The sequence below is a fragment of the Cyprinodon tularosa genome, unplaced genomic scaffold (assembly GCF_016077235.1).
Source record: "Cyprinodon tularosa strain WSP-4 unplaced genomic scaffold, ASM1607723v1 ctg233, whole genome shotgun sequence".
In the NCBI taxonomy this organism is placed as follows: Eukaryota; Metazoa; Chordata; class Actinopteri; order Cyprinodontiformes; family Cyprinodontidae; genus Cyprinodon; species Cyprinodon tularosa.
The window spans coordinates 1182119-1203467 of NW_024038871.1; the positions used below are offsets into that span (position 1 = coordinate 1182119).

Sequence of the window (21349 nt, forward strand, 5' to 3'; positions counted from 1 at the left end):
GGGGGTCCTTGGCCTGGAAAACCTTGATGACCCCTGCTTTATAGGGTGAGTTAGCATTTTGGATCACTGTCATACCCCTTACAAATGGAGCCCCCCCCAAAAAAAAACAATGCACAAGATCTATATCCAGCCATTCAGCAAAGATACCGCTACATGGCTCTACATCTTATTTTGGGATTTGACCAATTAGATGAGCCCTTGAATGATACATTACCAGCTGTAAATTAAGTTGGAAAAAAAAAAGTTAACAAGTCAAGAAAAAAAAAGGTAAAAATCTAATTGAAACATTAAAAAAGTTAATAAGCCTAGTTAACAATTATATTTAGGTTTATAAACTAAAAAATATAGTTTATAATTAAATATAGGTTGGATACAAAAGATGAATAATAAGTTGTTTTCCATTGATGGTTAAAGGTCCTTGGGAATTTAGGATCTAAGGATGTGTGTTCCTCTGCACAGGAAAGTCTGTTAATATTACCTGAAAAGGCTGTATTTTGGTCCTTTCCCACAATAATATACTATCTCTTGAAGAACAAAAACAATTTAAATCCGTTTTAATCAATTTTCAAGAGATTCGCTGCAGAACCAACAATATCTGGGTCCTTCATCCTCAGGGTGTGCGCTCAGATCAAGAAAATCTTCAACCTATTTAGTTTCACACATATAGTCTGAAAACAGTAAACTTTATTGATTTCACAATGGAGAAATTCACTTTTAACATCCAATATCATAGATCCATTTATTCTAACCTTTGACCATTTTCTTCAGGTTGGGATTGAGTACATAAAACCCATGAAGTATTCTTCTCCCTCATATCACATTTTCAGATGGTTGCAGCTAAAAATAATCTTTCTCAATTTTTCTCTAGGACAAATAGTAAGCTTCCCGCTGATTCTGAAACTCCACGGTGTCTCTGCACATCATCCTGAAGCGGTAGTGATGGAAGTCGATGGAAAAAGTGCCGATGAAGATGAGGAACAACATGACCAGGGCCCACTGGCATCGGACTGAGTGCATATGTGGGATAATGATCAGGGCTGTATCAGGAGAGTTAAGGATAAAAAGGAAATATAAAACAATGCTTATGTAATAATAATTTTTAAAAAAAGTCTTCCTTTTTTTTTATCTTTGGAAGTTTAAATGTTTGCAAAAAATATGCCTGTAACACATTGGTGACATTTTCTCATAGTTTTGCAGGTTACAGAAAAATGCTTTGGAATGCCTTTATAAAAATAGTTGTGAGGGAAAACAAACACTGAACCCTACAGTGGTGGCAGCATCATGCTGTGGAGCTGCTTTCCTTCAGAACCGACAGGGAAGCTAATCAGAGCCGATATTAGTTGGAAGAAGCAATAATAGCGATTAAAAACCGCTAGCGTCAGCAGAAGGCCTAAGGCACAGGTTTACCAACCAGATGGACTTTAGAGGATGTAGTGAGTTAGAATGGTCCAGTCAAAGTTCATGCCTAAATGCATTTGAGAATCAGAGGTAAGTACAAATATTCTGGAAATAAGTGTAGTTCTTGATTTGAAAAGACAAGTAAACCGATGGGGTATGACTTTTTGGGTTAAAATAAGAGGGGGAAATCTCTAAATTATCCTATTTGAAGTGCTGCATGTAGGATTATCTCATTTTAGGAACCAAAATACATATTTTATTGACAGATCATTGTTTCCTCCTCAAATGTGAAGCAAACGCTCTTATTCCAAGATATTTGTACTTATATCAGTTTATGTATACAGAGACTATTTGTCGAATCTGATTCAGCTATTTTGTAAACAATAAAGAATGGTAAAATAAAATCCTCTGACAAGGGTTTCAAAGAAAAAATGTCAGACTATGTTAAAATTGCCATTTGATCCATAATGTTATATCTTGGGTCTGATGCCGTGGGGTGGATTGGAACAAAAAGAAAGTTACGTTTTTTATGGTGGCATTGAAATTTAAGGAAAGTCCTTGGATCAAGACTCTCCCTGACACAATAACCTATTTGAAACTGAATCTTTTATAGATTGGTTTGCTGCTGTCATTAAACACTTTGACTTGACATGAGTTTGGGCTGTGTTCAGTTGATATGCTAATTGTTTTTTTTAATCGTGACACCACATCGTCAGCTTTGTACAGTGGCGGTTCTAGACCAAATGTACCAGGGGGCCAGGAGGGGGCCAGTGTGTTTTCATGGGGGCCCAGAAAAGCATGAAATAAAAAACAGGGCAAGGGATTCAAATATATTAAGATTGCTGGATGATGTGAAATTTATATTCAATTAGGTTTAATTAAAATTCTATATCTTTTTAGGTCAATAAGCAGTCATAATTTACATATTTTTGACTTAATTTAAGTTAAAATGACTATTTTGTATAAATTTGTATGAGTTTTTTTTTTTTTTTTTACATTTAGTAGATGAAAACTGGGATTCTATCTCAACACCACTAAAGCTATCTCCTTATTGTTTTTAAATAATTAATAAAACTGAATTTGTACAGAAAAAACATTTAAATAGATCCAAAGGAGCAGTAACCATGTCTGTTCCAACACATATCATCATTAGAATTTCTTTGAGTATTATGTCTTCAGTACAGGGGCCATAACAGGGGCCAGGACGTGATCTACAGGGGCACTGGCCCCCGTTGGCCCCTGTCTAGAACTGCCCATGGCTCTGTACATCTAAATATTATATTAGGCTGAATTTTAGCTATGAATGCACAGAAGTATTTTTTTTGTGTGTGTTTTTTTTAAACTATATTTTGTTGTATTTGCATCTGACTAAACGTTGTTAAAAAAAGAGAAAAAAAACAAGTGTTGTCCTGGGTAGGTGGAAATCAAAATCACACCACAATAGTTTCTATCCTTTTCCTTTTCTTTCCTGGTTTTTCAAAATTATAAGTTGCTAATAGGATTGCTTCAGGAATCTCATTCAGATTCCAATGAACATTAGATGTAGATTCATGTTAATTTGTCCCTTATTACATGTGCAATATATCAAAAAGGTTAATTTTGCTAAACTAAATATATATATATGTCTTTCATCCTTTTTTATTGTATTTGAGCTGAATTTTATCTATAAGCAAGTGCTCTGTGTGAAAGGATACAGTACTCTAGTATAATGCAGAGAGTGATGGCTGCAGACAGCAGGAAACGACAGATAGCCAGTTTCCTTCCCTCGTTCTTCAGGTTAACTCTCAGCGTGATGTAAGACTGAATCCAGCAGTACAAGGTGCCCAGTCCAAACGTCAGCAAAGTGCCAATATCGTGAAGGAACGGCATCTCCAGTACCTGCAAATAAAACAAAACAAAGCACAGAAAAAAAACAACAGCAGGTCAGTGCGCCATGGTTCAGACAGGGGGGGGGCTTTCACCTAATGATCAGCGGTTACCTGGAAGTTTCCCACCAATGTCATTCCGAAACAGGCGAGTGAGAAAGACAGAACACTGGTGATGTTCAGCCACTGCTTGTCTAATTTGGTCTTCAGCTGAAGGTACCTGAAGACGGCTATGATGAACCCTGAAACAGTAGAGAACCAGTAGAACTGGGAAGGCCACAGCAGGCTTCTATTAAACATTAAACATCAGTCAATCCTTATCTGGTTACTCATCCTCTAAAAGCTTTACGGTCCGAAATATAAAACTATGATATATCAAAATGAATAGAAGGCGTCCGTTGATCACTGAAGTAAAATAGCAGAGGGAAAAATCAATTGAAAACCTTCATCTGTTAAAAAGAGAACCAATTAAGTTTTTCTCCAAACCTACATTTATAAACATGTTTTGTTCAAAAAAATATTTTTAGCAAGAAAATCTGAATCTTCTCCATCGCAGATAAACGGCTATAAACTATTAACAAATTATGTTAAAATAATTAATATTAAACAATGTAGAGCAGAGTTGCCAACATCAATCAATAAACAAGATTTTCTGTTGCATCTGGTCTATTACATAAATAACTCCTACTAATTTTATCTAAATAAAAAAATGTGTTGCTAACAGATTCTGATACCTGAGCTATAAAAGTCTGCAGCTCCTCCAAGGTTACATTAGGACTCTTTGGTCTCTGATAAACCTCTGGAACCTTTCACAGAATGTTTGTTCTCTAATTATTTGACTTGTGAATGCAGCTGGTTTGCACCAGATTTTATCGAACAAGTAGTAATTAGTGCTGAACTTAATTTTTATTGAAAAAAATCCCATATAATTTGCTTCCTTTTTCATTATTCTGCTCTACTTTGTTCACCTAAAACCCTCCACAAGTTTGTGGTATGAAATTCTTTCATAAAGCACTCTTTCGATTCTAAACTTTGATTCTAAAGCCCATCATCAATGTCTTTACCTGCAAACGCTGCCATGTTCATGACCTGACTGAAGAGGCAGCTGGCGGGTGGAAAATTGCCTGCGAGGCTGAAAAAAGCAAAGTCGATGTATAACAGCTCTGGTTTTATAAATGAGAGAATGAGGACAATGTTTACCTTATGAAAGGAGGATATTCAGATGTATTTCCATATCTAGAATAGATGAAAACAAGATGTTATTTACTCCTGGTGGGTACATATTTGTTGTACATGTTTGAGTATAACACATACCTGTACGTTGAGCTCAGAGGTAACACTTTCTTATTGTGGAGAGCTACAAAATACCTGCAGAAGCAAAAACAGATGGGTGCAATAAGAGAGCTTAGCTCTGTCTATCTATGTTTGATTCCAAGTCAGAGTCAAGAATAGAAAAGAAAACCAATGTTTTAACCCAAAATAGGGAAATTGTGGAAATTGCATGTGCCACTTGTTTTTTGAATGATTTATCAGTGATGAGCTGCATGTGTTTGTGGCTGAAAGGCCTCCATGACATTACCCTCATCTTTAGCGACAGCCTACAGGATTCTCTATCAGAATAAATTCTCTGACTGGGGCTCAATCCAAATACTTCAAATTATAGCCTATGCCTCCTGCTCCTAGTGCTTTTTCCTTCACCTTCGGTGGGGTCAACAAAAAGAACTCTATCCAGGGTAGTGAAGGAGCTTAGCTCTGTACTGCTGTGCTAATCCAGACAGCCTTAATGGCCTCATTAAACAGACACATAAATAACCTCGTCCTTGAGACTGCTTCTCCTGTACTTTCTATCCTTTATCTTTTGTGTCGTTTACAGTTTTATGATGCACATGTTATTTTTTTTAGAAATTATTAAAAGGTTCTTGTTGTGATCCTGCCCTTTGTGAACTTTTTGACATAAAGTTCAAGACATAAAGGTGCTATATGTCATTCTATTTCCTTGGTAATTGTTGCCTTTCGAATTTTGTCTCACTAGTTGTTTTTAAGTTCTTTTTAAGCAGTGTTGTGGTTTTTGTGCTGCTCTCTGCTGCCCTCTTGTGTCAGTCTCTTTTCCACCCTGTCTTCTAGTTGCTTCTATCCACACCTGCTCCCCGTCAGCTGATTACCCCAGTCTTTATTCTGTCTCCCTGTCTCAAAATATTAGCATATCGTGATAAAGTTCATTATTTTCCATAATGTAATGATAAAACTTGCCCATTCATATATTTTAGATTCATTGCACTCTAACTGAAATATTTCAGGTCTTTTATTGTCTTAATACGGATTATTTTAGCATAGAGCTCATGAAAACCCAAAATTCCTATCTAATAAAATTAGCATATTTCATCCGACCAATGAAAGAAAAGTGTTCTTAATACAAAAAAAGTCAACCTTCAAATGATTATGTACAGTTATGCACTCAATACTTGGTTGGGAATCGTTTTGCAGAAATGACTGCTTCAATGCGGCGTGGCATGGAGGCAATCAGCCTGTGGGGCTGCTGAGGTGTTATGGAGGCCCAGGATGCTTCCATAGCGTTTAGCCTTTAGCTCATCCACAGTGTTGGGTCTTGTGTCTCTGAACTTTCTCTTCACAATATCCCAAATATTCTCTATGGGGTTCAGGTCGGGAGAGTTTGCGGGCCAATTGAGCACAGTGATACCATGGTCAGTAAACCATTTATCAGTGGGGTTTGGCACTGTGAGCAGGTGCCAGGTCGTGCTGAAAAAGGAAATCTTCATCACCATAAAGCTTCTCAGCAGATGGAAGCATGAAGTGCTTCAAAATCTCCTGATAGCTGCATTGACTCTGCCCTTGATAAAACACAGTGGATCAACACCAGCAGCTGACATGGCGCCCCAGACCATCACTGACTGTGGGTAGATGACACTGGACTTCTGGCATTTTGGCATTTCCTTCTCCCCAGTCTTCCTCCAGACTCTGACACCTTGAGTTCCAAATGAAATGAAAAACTGAGTAACAGTCCAGTGCTGCTTCTCTGTAGCCCAGGTCAGGCGCCTCTGCCGCTGTTTCTGGTTCTAAAGTGGCTTGACCATGTGGCACCTGTAGCCCATTTCCTGCTAGATGTTTCTGGATGTTTCTACTCCAGACTCAGTCCACTGCTTCCTCAGGTCCCCCAAGGTCTGGAATCGGCCTTTCTCCACAATCTTCCTCAGGGTCCGGTCACCTCTTCTCGTTGTGCAGCGTTTTCTGCCACGCTTTTTCCTTCCCACTGAGGTGCCTTGATACAGCACTCAGGGAACAGCCTATTGGTTCAGAAATATCTTTCTGTGCCATAGCCTCTTGCTTGAGGGTGTCAGTGACGTCCTTCTGGACAGCAGTCAGGTCGGCAGTCTTACCCATGATTGGGGTTTTGAGTGATGAACCAGGCTGCGAGTTTTAAAAGCCTCAGGAATCTTTTGCAGGTGTTTAATTTGTTGATTCAGATGATTAGGTGCATAGAGACCTTTTTCATGATATGCTAATTTTGTGAGATGTATGCCAAAATCAGCCATATTAAGACAATAAAAGACCTTCAATATTTCAGTTACTGTGCAACGAATCTAAAAATATATCAATGTTCAATTTTTATCATTATATTATGGAAAATAATTAACTGTATCACAATATGCTAATATTTTGTGAAGGACCTGTATACTGTAGCTGTGCAGTTCCTCGGTTCTGGTTACTCTTTGTCGTTACTTAACTCCTCTTGTGTGTTTTCCCCTGGCTTCTCCTGGTTTTTGGTTTCCTGTATTTGTAGTTCCTGGAATTTGCAGCTCTTGCAAAATTCATCTCTGCACTTCGTTCCACAACTAACTTCCACCAGACCTGACAGTCACAGTTCTTTCTATTAGGTGTCTCTTCTACTGTATTTACTGTTTACTTTTTATCTAATTGGTTGATGGATAGAAGTAGAAAATAGGTTGAACTTACACAATCCAAAGCCCAGCAGCAGTAAACACTGAGAAGATAAGAGGCAGAAGGACCAACGGTCTGCAGCTCCACATTTTGGTGCTTATGACGTCAGAAAAAACCTGTATTACAAAACATATAAGCACTGAGATTTTTGTTACTTTTAAAGCATAAACTGTTTGATCTGTTAGGAAGGCCTTCAGCAGCTGGACGACGCCGGCAGGAAAAGGTGTGGATTAACCAGCTGTTTAAACAGATACACAAACAGGCAAACAATCCCCCAAAAATCCATGTTAGGAAAGTTAAATAGGCTCTCAGCAGCAGATGGTCATAACAGGCAGCCTACCAAAAACAAAATTTTAAAACATGAACCAGATATTAGAGGATTAGTTAACCTTTTACTGTCAGTTCCAGCATAGAAGTAGCTGCCAAAGCAGTGTGGTATAGTAACGAAGTAAAAATACTTCAATACTGTACTTAAGCATATTTTGGAGTACTTTATACTTTCCAAGAGTATAAATTTTTTTTGAGAACTTTCACTTTTACGTCACTACATTTACTAACTTAATTGCATAAATTTACTCCGATACATTTTCAATGTTTGGTTTAGTTACTAAGTAAAAAAAAAAAAAAAAAAAAAACGAGCAAGAGAGCGAGAGAAACGCAAGTGTTTTGACCCCACCTACTGACTACAAAGTCGGGTCTGGCCTCGGCTTGTTCATCAACACCAATAGGATACGCCTTCAAAGTGTAAAAAAATGTCATTCAAACTGCACTTACTTTTCACTACATTACTTGAGTACATCTATTTTTACAGTAATTCTTATACGTAAGTACAAGCCATTTTAGATACTTTAAGACTTTTACTCAAGTAACATTTCAGTCGGTGACTTGGACTTTTACCAAAGTCATATTTTGGAGAGGTACTTATACTTTTACTTGACTCCGACATTTCAGTACTTTATACAACACTGTGCCAAAGCAAAACCACAAGCAGCAGCAATAAAATACTCCTGTTCCCCATGGATTGATTTTTTTTCTTACCTCCCTTCTATGTGTTACTGTTTTCATAAAAAAGGCTTTATTAGGCAAAGAAATAAGAATTATCCAGACTTTATCTTTTATATTTTTAAAGCTGTTTAATGGATGTTTAGTTTTTAACAGTTAAACCAAAACTGTGATGAAGGAAAATGCTTCCCAAAGTTTAGGAATCAACAATATCTTTGGTCAGTCATGAAAAGAAGATTCCAGAACATCAGAGCTCTGATATATGTGAATTTTGTTCCATCATTTCTAAACACGAATAAAACTTTTATTAAATGATTATTAAAAACATATAGGCCTATATATTTTTTGTAAATTAAAATTTTGAAACACAAAATCAATAAATGAAACTTTAAAAAAGTTAAATGAAGATAATGTTACTTTTCTGTTTTCTCAGCATATCTTTTTTTAACGTTCTTTAAATGTATTTCATTACTGTATTTTTTCAAATGTTATTATTTTATGTTGCTATACACACACACACACACACACACACACACACACACACACACACACACACATATATATATATATATATATATATATATATATATATATATATATATATATATATATATATATATATATATATATATATATATATATATATATATATATATATATCAACATAAGTTTCAATTCCAGATTGCTATTTTTATTTTTATTTTTGTGTTTTTAAATTTCATATACAATCTCTTTTTTTTTCCATTTATAAAATGTTCTCTTTGATTCCAACAAAATTATCTCCATTCCAGTTGAGTCATTATCTGAACCACAGCCAATGTTTTCTATGATTTTAAACAATAAAACTAAATCTAACCAAATTTAAATTCCCACACGTTTTTTACTACTACGTGTCTTATTTTAAATTAATATAGACTCACATGTTTTTAGCTATAGAAGCTTCTTCTCTCAACATTCAGGGAAACTAATAATGTGTCTCTGCATCCAAGACATAACACTATAATAGGAAGCTGATTTTCATTTTTAAAAGATAAAATAAACGTGTTTTTGCTGGTCGGTACACTGCTGCTAATATTCAATGAGTGAATAATTCTCTGTTTTGCATTTGCGTACAATGCGTAATAGAGCAATTCTTTTGAGGACCAGAAGTTCACATTTTGGACAAAGAAGACAGGTGGTTTGTGAGGGGTGTGAAGGAAGCCATCTATCTTAAGAAATAAAAAAACAACCTTAAACAGAGGGGATAGACTCAGGTTTCAGTTTTCAAAAACCTACAATGCAGCAATAGTCTATTCCTTCCCACTATCATTGCAACCCCCACACCCGTACAGGGGAACGAAACATCTCGCTTATTGAGGCAGGCCAACAATTCCGATTTCAGAGACATAGACAGCTATTGGGTATTAAAGGCCAATAAAGAACCCAAACTATGTTATTCTGTCTGACATAGACTATGTCAGACAGAATAACATCACAGTGATCAGTAAATAGAGATCAGCGCCCCTGTATTCAGGTGGTTTACGGCAGCGAAAATAAAAACAAACCTCATTAGCTCTGAATTATTTCAACTAACGATTATTTTGAAAATCCATTGATCTTTGATTTTTTTTCCCCAGATTAATCTATTAATAATCGGAAAGCAAAAGGTTCCTTAAAGAAGACTTTTTACAAAATGAAACCAGGAGAAACTGAAACTTTTCCACTTGAGGAGTTCTGGAAAGAGCATATTCACAGATAAAAACACTTTTTTTTATTTTAAATGTAACATTTTTATATATTGTTTTATTGTTTTTGGTATAATTGCTGCTCTTAGTCAGCTAAAGGCATATTTTACAGTCTCTACACTCCAGTTAACGATTAATCGATTACTAAATTAGATGGCGATTATTGAAATAATCGATTAACCACGATTAATCCCATTGTTTCAGCCCTACTCTGAATTCATAGAAATAACAATAAATGTGAGTGAATCTGTCAGATCTTACCTTTCCTGCTCAGGTAACCAGTTCTGCTTGATCTAAAGGAGGATGACTACCCTTAATGCCAAACATTAACTCCTCCTGCTGAAAAATGAAACCTATCAGGGATTTCCAAGTAAAAGCTTGATTTTGAAACCAGGAGAAAAACGGACAAAGGGCAAAACACCCCCCAACTTTTATGGTCCAGCCTTGCCCCTCTTTTTATTGTTCAGTTTATTATAAAGGGAAAAGGTCTGACTGAGTAATGGGTTTATGAGGCGTTTCAACATTGTATCGATACTGTGTCGAAACTGTCACATAATATCGACATCTGCTGGGTTTAAAACCACTACAGGCAGCTTCTCTGACAGGCTAAACTGATCCTGATTTAATGACCTATAATATGATTGAATCCATTGTTTGCTGTAATGTATTATTTCATAGATATAATTTAAATTGAAAATATGTTTGATATTCTTAGATGCAATCCGTAAGTGTGATCATACAATAGGAAAATTGAACATGTGAATAAGGATGTTAATGACTAAATATCTGTAGTGGGCAGGGGAGCCACCTGGAATTTGGGGCCCCGTGAAAGACATTGATATTGCACCCACCGGGGGGTGGGTGCAATATCAATCCCACCCCTCCAAAAATAAAAAATAAAAAAATTGATGCAAGCTTTAAAAAGGCAATAAAGATGGACTGAAGAGCATCATTTACATTTTCAATGTAATTTTGAGGGAAAATTATCCTTCCAAAAAAGTTAAATATACATTAACTTTAAACTTTACATTAAACATCATCTTCTCAAAATAATAAGAGCTTATTTAGAACAACAAAATTAGATATATCTATGCACACATGAAGAGAAAATAGGTTTCGTATTTTGAAAGATATATTCCTATTTGGTTTCTTTATAACTTTATTAAAAGACAGATTATTTTTTATGTTGGCCCAAAGAATTAAATTTTCATTCATTTATACATTTTAATGACAATAAGATGAGAATGGCTATAATTCAATCTGAATATTAAATTGTAACTGAAGTATTTTAATAAACGTTAAGGTTTTTCTGTATAGATAAATTGCTTAAAAGGAGCATTTGTCACCCTGCTCCTAAAAAAAAAAAAAAAAAAAAATTGTTTATTCATTTATTTTTTAAAGTAAACTTTTACCTAGAGATCTTTATTTGGTATAATGGATTTTTTTTCTTTGCATCTCTGTGGAGGTTCAAAGGACTCCTTTCCATCACCCTAATCTTTAACAGAGATTCTATTCTGGACTTTTGCAGGGAAACTATGAAAAGTTATTATTTACACTGGATAAGTTTTTCAAAGTAAATACATTAATATTAATCTTCTCAGTATAATTAATCTTAGCTAAAGTGTATTAGTGCAACAAATGAGCTGTGAAAATTCCCCCTTAAAAAGAGTTGCTCTGTTTCAGCTTTGTTTTCATTTAATTTTATATCAGTTATTTCTTAAAATTAAAATCCAGTGTAGTTCAATTACTAATACAAAAAAGAAAAACATACAAGATATTCTGTAAATAAATACTATTTATTGAAAATATTGCCTGTAGTCAGTCAAAAAACAACAAAGACTTGTTTTCTTCTAGAACAGAACAGAAAGTGAGGTCGACCACTCAGGCTGCGGCCCTCATCATTGCTGGAATGAATATCAAGTACAAGCCTCCTTCCAGTTTCCCTCTGAGGTCCGATTAATTAGCACATAATTACCTCCGACTCTTTAAAGACAGTCGAGCATGTGTGAGAGCATGCGTTTGGTTGAAATACCATAAAAAGCTTGTTTCTGTAAAGTTCATTGCACATGGCTGAGCATCATGATTACACAGCTAAAAAAAAAAAAAGGACAAACAAAAAACGAAATCAAACAAAATGAAATAAAACCTGAAAATTCTCAACACCAGGGACTCCACTGCTGCAGACTGACAACAGGCTGGTCCAATGTGTTGACTGCAGTGACACCAGTGGTGAAAGTAAGTGAGCTGACAACACAAACGTATTTAAACAGCAACTGGCAACGATTATATAATGCCCAGTTTTTAATAGCTGCAGATTGAATAAAAAAAAAGCAAGATGTCTGTAAGCAGCAAAACCGACGTAAGCCTGCAGCTAAAATCTAACCATGGATGAGATCCTGGACCATAAAGTAACAAAGCGCTGATGTAGTGCACAGATAAAAATTAACAAGCTAAGTTTTCCTAAATCTAAAACCTGTATTATTGCATGAATCTTAGCTTAAAGCATGCAGCAGAAATCCATGAATCATTAGTAGCTTTAATTTGGGAGATCATAACACTGATTTGGAACGCAGACATGCCCTTAAACATCCCTTATGTTCTTTTAGCAATTCGTTTGATTTGATTTTACCTTAAAAAGAGTTTTGCATATTAATCAACTTCCCCCGATTTCACCATCATTTTGCATTTGACTCAAACCCCTTTTTTTGGAGTTTGCCAGCCAACGTAAAGGTCGACATGGTGTTTCTGTAAGCCCTTTATTTGACCCCGTAGTTACTTTCACCACTGAGCGCGACTGACCGCATGGCTTGTTTGGAGTTGCATCGTAAAAAACACGAATGGCACAAAGGAAAAGCTGAGCATTACTGTTGAAAAACTCAGAAGTCATTTGCAGCTCAAGTCAAATGAAGGCGGAAGAAGCGGATGATGGACTCTGCTCCGCCTCGGGCCACTCGGACCTCAAACGCCAAGCTTGTTGGCCTGCGTCAGCACCACCTTCAGTACGGGCATAAAGGCCGACGTCTCGCTGAAGTTGCTGTTGCTGACGATGTGGGTGTGGATGTTGAGGCCCTCCGTGTAGGAACGAGACTCGATGGTCCTCGCGATGTTGTGAAGCCCTCCTATGATGGCAGGAGACAGCTGAGCAGAAAAATAACAACAGTTAGGCCAAAGTCATACAGAGTTTAATGATGCAGTTTTTTTATAGCATTTATTAATATGGTTCTACTTGGTTAAAATAAATGTTAGTCAAGACCAGAGCATGTGAACGCAGCGTTCCCCGCTCAGGAGGATGTTCGCTCATTCACCCCGTCGCTCAAAGTTACGCTAGGACGCTCCGCTCAAGATCCGCTCCGCGCTCATTATTCATTTTCCTGCCGCTCCGGGGAAATCGCTCCATGCCCCCTCATATTTTCAGGAGAAGGCATTTTGGGCCGGATCTATCAAAGGTTTGCGTGTATAAAAACGTGAGCTATTTCACTGCGCACGCTAAAAAATGTACAAACTGATCTATCAACAGCGTGCTAAAAGGATTTGGTCTTTAAAACGTGCTAAATAGCGCCTCTTATCCATTTAGTACTTTTTCTGCAATGAATATGCAATATGGGGCGTTTACACGCAAAAGTGCGTCTTGTGGGAGGAGAACATGTAAATATATTAATTTAGCACTCGCAAAGTGATTTATCAAACCTGAAAGCAATTTTGCTAACGGTATCTGACTCTATATTTAACACGTTTCAAAAGAAGGTGCAAATGGTCTGTATGCGTAATTGCGCACACATGGCAGCGGTTATTGTCGCAAGAAGGAGACATGGAAATGAAGCAAGGAGACGCAGAGAACGCATTTTTTCACTCCGTATGAATATTTTTGCAATGAAGGAGGAAACGATCATCAAAACATATCGTTTATCCAGCATTGCCATTTTGGAGCTGTTGGGGGAACTCCGAATGGATTTGGAGCCAGCCACAAGGAGGACCCACGCAATACCAGATATCACAAAACTCCTTGCAACATTGCACTTTTTTGCATCTGGGTCATTCCAGCGTACGGTTGCAGCGAGAGCTGGGATCTCCCAATCTCGTTTTTCAGAAGTGCTGTCCGACGGGGTCGGGGTTCTCCCCCTGCGCCTGTGGAGCAACATGCCAATGCTGCGGGGATGCGTACGCGCAGTAATCTCATCCACAGTCACTTCTTGTGAGCCATTTGGTATGTGCATTTTTCTACAGGCCAATACAAAACACCTGTTTTTTTGTTGTTGTTGTTTTTTTACTGCAGTGAAGTAGAAATTCAGCCACATACCACCTTAGGGAATAAAGGTTGCCTAAGTTTTTTCTTTATATATCACTGTAAGATTTAGATTTCTTAATGCACTAGTTTGTACAAACTACAAACTACTTTGCCGCAAACCACAAAACGCGCAAAACCATCATTTAAATAGGGCGTCTCCAACAGTTTTGCACCTGCCACCAGTTACGCAATCACTCTTGTTAAATCACCCGCAAACCATGGTTCAGCCCCTCGCGCAAAATTCCAGTTTGCGAGCGCAAATTACTTTACGCAAAAATTGGATCTTGATAAATCCGGCCCTTTCTGACATTTTTCCTTCATGTAATTATGCCAGGACCCTGAGACACACGGTGCTTGATTTAATGATGCGACCGATACATGTGTATTGTGGTTTTTAACCGGCTCCGTTGTGAACGCATTGTAACGAACTGGAGCAGAGCGAAATCTTCCAGCCTTTGAATTGAAAACTGCTCTGTGCTTCACCCTATTTCTGCCGCTCCGCTCTCATTCTCTCAAGACGGTAATGTTATTTTTAGAAATAAAAGCTGAAAAGAACGTTGAATCCACAATCAAATTTAAATCACTGAACTAAAAGCACCAGGACCAATCTGTATCGGCTCGATATTTACTAATTCACTCAATTGGACATCTATTTAATATTAAGAGATCCAACTCAGTGAGCTTATTTTTTATTAAATAGTATAAATAGTATTAAATAGTATAAAGTAAATTTATATCTGTGTTAATCTGTTACCTTTTTTAAACAATATTTATGACAAAGCTAAAGTTTTCACTCGCATAGCAAAATAAATGGTTCATTAACTCAATAGTGAATCCGTTTCTGATATCAGCCGATACGATTAGCCCAGATATCGGTGCATCTCATGTCCATAAATGGTACAATATGATTTTTGTGTCCATATACATTTTTATTAGATTGTGAAATTCATTTGAGTGAAATACTAAGCTAATAAGCGATTTTAGCACAGTGCTAATGAATACTATCTGAATGGAAAATACGTTTTTGGATTCGAACCAGATAAAAAAAGAAAAAGAAAATTGAATGTTTAGCCAACATTACTGCTGATATTAGGGATGCTCCGATTAGGATTTGTGGCGCCTTACTTTGGTTGTGAAAACCTTTACCTGTGTAGTGGAAGTTAAAAGTTGTAGAAGCTCTTTGGAAACTCACCGTCTGCTCTCTAAGTTTGTCATAGAGAGCTTCCAAGCGTTTGTTGGCATCGTCCAGTTTCCTCTTGGTTTGCTGTAAACAGATAAAATGATGAGACACAGATTCACGTGTATCAGACAGAGCTGGACGCAGACTAAGACTCACAGGATCTGTAGCTACAGTCAAGCATTTCTGGATCAGCCCTTCGAATGTGGTCTTTAGGACCAGGTGCTCATCAGGGATGGGCTTCTTTGTGATCTTCTCAGCAGGGATTGATTGCAGAGGCTGAGGCAGTTCAGAAACAGAGAGGGGAAAATGAAAGGAATGATCATCTCATCGTTAGATTCAGCTTCACCTGAGGTCTGCATTACCTGGATGGCATCTCCAGTTGGTGCTCCAGGTGCGCCCTCCATGTTGGAGTTTGGATTTGTAGGATTCATGCTTTGAGAGGGGAGCTGGGTCTGATGCATGCCTGCGTACTGGACCTGATTACCATGGTGACCCTGCACCATTGCCTGTGGGGTTCCAGAGGAAATGGGTTGTGTGTGTGGGTCGGCGCCCAGCGGGGTCAAAATAGGGGCGGTGATGGGAGCAGGTGGGGTGTAGTTCTCTGGGACCTGCTGGATTAATTAGACCACTTCAGTCAGAACGAAAGATTTAAAGAGGAGTTGGTCACAAACTGACATTAACTTACAGTTCAGTTGCTTTGTCCTTATTTTGAGGTTTTAAATGTTAAAAGTATAGTGGAGGATTTTTGCGAAATTATGAAAAGACCAGCCCTCTCCACTTTAAAAAGAAATGCAGATGCAGAACCCTGTACCTGCTCCCGAGAGGGAACGCCTATTAAACGCGTTTGAGATCATAAACAAGCCCATTTCATCTGGTGCATGCTCTGTTTAAAAGTTGCTGTTTGCATCGTGCATACAAGCTTAATTTACATAAGAACATTTTTAATTTTTCCACTAGGTCAGACTCACCACTAGTAAGTGAAAATGGAGATTAGCATGTAGGACCGCCATTTATTTTAATAATCGAACCGGAAAAAGAACATCCTCCACTGTACCTTTAACTAAAACATCTTTCATTTTAGCATCTGCTCCAATGTTTCTTTACCTGAGATTATAATGCTACAACAACATACTTTTCTTATCTTTTCTCTCTACATGAAAGGTGCTATAGAAATAAACCTGCCTTTCCAGTATCATTGCTCTCCTAACCGGGAAAAAACAGTGTTTAGCTTTGCCGATTTTCCTAAAAAGTAGGAAAATCGGTAAAAATAGTAATAATTCCTAAAAATAGTAAACCCTTTGTTGTTTTAGTAGAGATTGCATTCCCCTATTGTAAGTCATTAATGCAGGTTTACCTTCTTCTTTGGTGCTCGGGTCAGAGCTGGAGGGTCGTTCCAACCGTTCTGAGGTCCTACAGAGAAAAACACTCCTCAGCTGCTTGTTTCTGCTTCTGAACATCTCTGAATCATTTATAAACAACTACAATATACACTCTTATTTTTTTTAATTTAGCCAAAAAAATACAGAATAAAAAAAAAACTTCTGAAACATAAATACAGAATCTTTCATATAATCTAAGGCTTTTGAACTGAAAAGCAACATTAATAATTTTACAGTCAGCATATTATCAAATGATCAGATCTCCATCAGCTTAAAGTAAATTAAATTGCAGACTGAAGCTTGATTTATTTGTCAGATCAAGTTCTAGTTAAGGAGATGATTTCTAGAATAGTCTTTATAAGATATTTAATTTCAAATCATTAGTGACAGAAAGTCATGCAAATTAACATCATATGATTAGAAGTGATTCAATTTCCATTTCATTTACTGTCCGCCCTCTTTGCTCTCAGCCAATCAGTGAGCTAGCATCGATATCTCTCCTAAATGTCTTTGGTGGCTTAAAGTCACACAGTGTTGCTTTAAGAAGTAATTATTCTAAAAATAATATGATTTTCACCCCTTTTTATTCAAATTATTTAGAAATTAAACATATTGTTTATAGATAAAAACAACTAGTAAGTTTTTTTCTGTGTTTCTGATGTATAAATGCAGACTCTGTAGACTATTTTGCTTTTAAAATGGGAAAGACAAAAGATCATCCCATCTGAGTATCTGTAGAAAAGTTTGGGAATAAAGAGGAAATAAAGTAGATTATCACCTAAATTTGCTCATTTCTATTTTTAGAAACAAGACAAAAAAAGGTCAGATGGTGTTTATCTACTCTTGCAGAAAAAAGTACAAGTTAGGGGCAGCTAAAAATCAAGATTATACTCTTTTGTAAAAGACACTTGCTCAATAATAACTAAAAATTGTACGTAATCCCACTGAACTACGTTATTCTGGGGGATGAAGGCAGATTAAAGGATTCAGCCTCTCAACATCTCTAGGCTAAACTGTTAGTAGAGGGCCTGATTGACTTTTAAACTTTTTTTAAAGTAAATAAAACAATAATTGACTGATATGAAAGGGTTATATCATGATACTTTTTTTTTATCTATACCTAACAGCTCTAGTATAGATATGTTTAAATAGCTTTATATGAATACATTTAATGTTATAATATATCAGATGTAGGTTTCTTTTTAAGTATCTTCTGATTCTACATTTTAGGGATAATGAAAGTTTTAATCATTGTCATTAATCTCATAGTTTACTGCAGTTTTAGATTCAAATATATAAAAAAAGGAAATGTTTGATTACTAACAATAAAAGAATATCTTTATATTGCTCTGATAAGGGGAGCAGAATGTGCTGCTGTTTTATATGAATGATTATAAATAGTAAAAGGTGAATTTTCTAAGGATGATTCCAGCTATGAACGACTCATGAGGTTTTCTCCCTGTGAGGCTGAGTGAGGTGGTTAGCAGGACAGTGACAGTGAGGATGATCAGAGCCATGCAGACCTGTTCTCTGAGAGGCGGCGATCAGCTCGCTGTCTCTCTGTGTACCTGAGGCTCCGCCTGATGGAGGTTGGAGAGGAGGAGGCATGTACGACACAGGAGATCCTGGCCCGCCATGCTGGAAAGACGCTCCGGAGGACGGAGGAGCGGAGAAGGAAGAGGAAGTGGGAAAGAAAGGAGGGTGAGAGGGAGGAGAAGAAGACAGACCCTGGCTGGCAGGAGGCTGTCCTGGATAAAGAGGAGGCGCCTGCTGAGACGGGACGGGTTGTGTGTACTGCGAGAGGAAGCCCGGAGGATGAGGAGGAGAGTTTGGCTCAGCAGGACCTTGAGGAGGAGCAGTGGAAGAAAACTGAAGAGGCTGATAGATAGGAGCCCCCCCAGCTCCAGGCGGGTACTGGTTGACCTGGGGGTAGGCTGGGAAGCACATAGGAGCTTCTGTTAGTGACAAACTGCAGCAGGTTAACAAAAAAAAACAGCTGTAACATGCAACAGGAATGTTCCACTGCATGCTCTGCCATGGAGGAGTTAAATACGAAGAATGTCATTCAAGAAGATAAACGACAGAACCAAACATTTCCACGGTGAAATGTTTGCAGGCAAAGTGTTTCGTCATTCCACACAGAGTTCAATAACATTAAACTAATAATTCTCAAACAGCTTCCAGCCAATTCCTGTGCAAATGATAACCATTTATAACGCAAGTTAGCATTTTTGATCACCTGCATACCCCTTAAATATGGAGAACCCCCACCCCGTCCCTCAGTGAGGTCTAGATGTACAAGATCTATATATCCAGCCATTCAGCGAAGATGTTGCTACATGGCTGTACATCTTATTTTGGCATTTGACCAATTAGATGAACCCTTGAATGATATATTACCTACTGTAAATTAATTTGAAAAAAGGTAACAAGTCAAGAAAAAAAGGTAATTAAAAAGTAAAGTAAAAAGTTAATAAGCCTAGTTAACAATTATATTTAGGTTTATAAACAAAAAAAAATGTAAGAGCTACTATCAGCATTAAAGCCTCTAAGGTTATGTTTGACCAAAAAAAAATGCGTTTCTTTTAATCTCAGAGTGTTTTTCATAAATTTCTTATAGAAGCACTTTCGTTAATTTTCTTTATATATTTGGGCAAGGTGGTGTTTCTTGTTATTACATTGACATTCATTTATGCCATCAAAATATCCAGTTTTTTTTATGTTACAAAGGTAATAAGGTCTAATGCTGGATACCAATAACATTACTGGCTTAAAATGTGGAGTATTGCACTGAGTGCCATATAAAGGGTTAAGAAAATAAAAAAAAGTAGAGGTGTTTATATCGTGAAATAACCGTCAATCTGATAACATAACGCTGTGATAAACAGAAATAGAGGTAGCTAGCTAGCATTGGTTTTACAGACACGCTGCTTAGGAAATGTGTACGGTAGTCTTTCTTCCCCCCTTAAAGCCATCTGGCCAGCAGTGCGCAGCAACAGGTGGGAGAGTAACGGAGCCTAATTACTCAATGCAACGAGAATTTAGGGAAAACTCCAGTAAATCTGGACTTGAATGCGTTGGAACGATATTTAGTCGTCACATTTTAAGACATTGGCGTTCTTAAAGCTTAAACGGGATGGTTCTGTACTGTAACTCATTTTCATTGTAACCAAAACATCTGGAAATCTGTGGGTAAAAAAATAAATCCTAACACTTTAATTCACCAGAATACAAACCATACACTGATCAGGCAAAACATTATGACTGATGGATGAAATGAATATCGCCAGTTATTATTGTGGCGGTTTGGTTATGAAGGCAGGTTTTATTCATTAAAGCTGACGAGTTGGAAACATGGAAAATGGGCTAGCGTTAGGATTTCAGCAGATTTGACTGAGACAAAAAAGGCAGCTGAGGCTTAATGTTTTACCCAGAGAGCTTTAAGAATGCCAAGTGATGCAAAAATGTATCATATAAGCAGCTAAATCTGAATAGAAACAGATGCTGGTCATAATGTTACGCCTGATCTGAGTATTTGAGCATCCTGGGAGTCGTCCATACGGTTTCTATAACATATTTCAGACTAATTTCACTTTTTAGCCATTTTTATATGAATAAACCGTCAATAATGTCTGATTTTTCTTCATGAGGCCCAACAGCCTCTCCAAGGCCCACTTACGCTGGTACTGGTGGGAGAACATGTAGGCAGGAGTGGAAGAGGTCAGAGGGGCCGCGGGTGTGCTGGAGGCCGGCAGGCCATACATGGGGTTTGGAGGCTCCGCCTGAGGAAGGAGAAGCCATTTTAATAACAAAGAAAGAGGGAGAAAGGAATTAAATCTGAAACTGGCTTCCATACGATTCAATCAGCTGTCAGTTTGGGTTTATTACATTTAGAGGCAAGTTATGAAAAGCAATGCAATCATCCAACCAAAGCAAAAACAGAAAGAATCACAGCCTGAGGAGAAAGAGGAAACATCGGACAGGAAGTGGCTGGATGGCAACAGAAAGGGACATTTTGGACATGGAGCATGGGTCTGAAAAATCAAAGCACTTTGTTTTTTTTTATTTGTAACCATTTGCTGTGAGATGTGTGTCAGGGCAGGAATGGAAGTTTGTATACCTGCTGGTCGGGGGCGCTGCCTACATGAGGAGGGACATTTGGGAGGGCTGTGGGAGTTTGGTTACTCCAGGAGGTGACAGTGGAGGCAGCCCTCACCTGAAGCAAACAGAGACACAGGGTGATGCCACAGAGGAGTGATGGCCACGGCATGGGAGGGAGGAAGAGGGGGACACACCACAGTAACACCACCGTGAAGACAAGATAAAGGGAGGGGTCGCTTTTTAAACTGGGGTTACATGGAGACCCTCTGAGCAGTCAGTAGATAGCAGTGAGAGGAAGTCATTTTTTTAATATACTTTAAGATTTATGAAAATAAAAAATAAATATCTTTACCCTCTAAAATTGTGCAGAATCCGATGCATTAGCTTTGCCTTTGAAATGTGATTCACAGAAACACCAGTGATGTGAAAAATAAAGCTGTGGTGTTGGAAAATGTCCC

General features: G+C 37.5%; 2 protein-coding genes across 9 annotated transcripts in view; both read right to left on the reverse strand.

Moving 5' to 3' along the window:
* Nucleotides 1-669: 669 nt before the first annotated feature.
* LOC119784766 (transmembrane protein 150C-like) lies at nt 670-10335 on the reverse strand. The gene is made up of 8 exons (XM_038286988.1): nt 10208-10335; nt 7236-7336; nt 4578-4631; nt 4464-4499; nt 4328-4395; nt 3378-3505; nt 3093-3276; nt 670-1037 (listed from the first exon to the last, which is right to left on the reverse strand). The coding sequence occupies exons 2-8, from the start codon at nt 7307-7309 to the stop codon at nt 865-867; spliced, it is 717 nt and encodes a 238-aa protein (XP_038142916.1). The 5' UTR covers nt 7310-7336; nt 10208-10335; the 3' UTR covers nt 670-864.
* Nucleotides 10336-11723: 1388 nt separating this feature from the next.
* sec31a (SEC31 homolog A, COPII coat complex component) overlaps nt 11724-21349 on the reverse strand; it is a 29029-nt gene continuing 19403 nt past the window's right edge. Inside the window, exons 21-28 of one of the 8 annotated variants that reach the window (XM_038286979.1) lie at nt 20911-21006; nt 20470-20572; nt 18359-18724; nt 16766-16821; nt 15774-16019; nt 15568-15687; nt 15424-15495; nt 11724-13084 (exon numbers count right to left, since the gene is read on the reverse strand). In XM_038286979.1, coding sequence (XP_038142907.1) covers nt 12905-13084; nt 15424-15495; nt 15568-15687; nt 15774-16019; nt 16766-16821; nt 18359-18724; nt 20470-20572; nt 20911-21006 — 1239 coding nt within the window. In that variant the 3' untranslated portion in view covers nt 11724-12904. Of the gene's footprint in view, nt 13085-15423; nt 15496-15567; nt 15688-15773; nt 16023-16765; nt 16822-18313; nt 18725-20469; nt 20573-20910; nt 21007-21349 lie in introns of all 8 variants that reach the window. The other 7 variants (XM_038286977.1, XM_038286976.1, XM_038286978.1 and 4 more) reach the window with 7 other exon arrangements.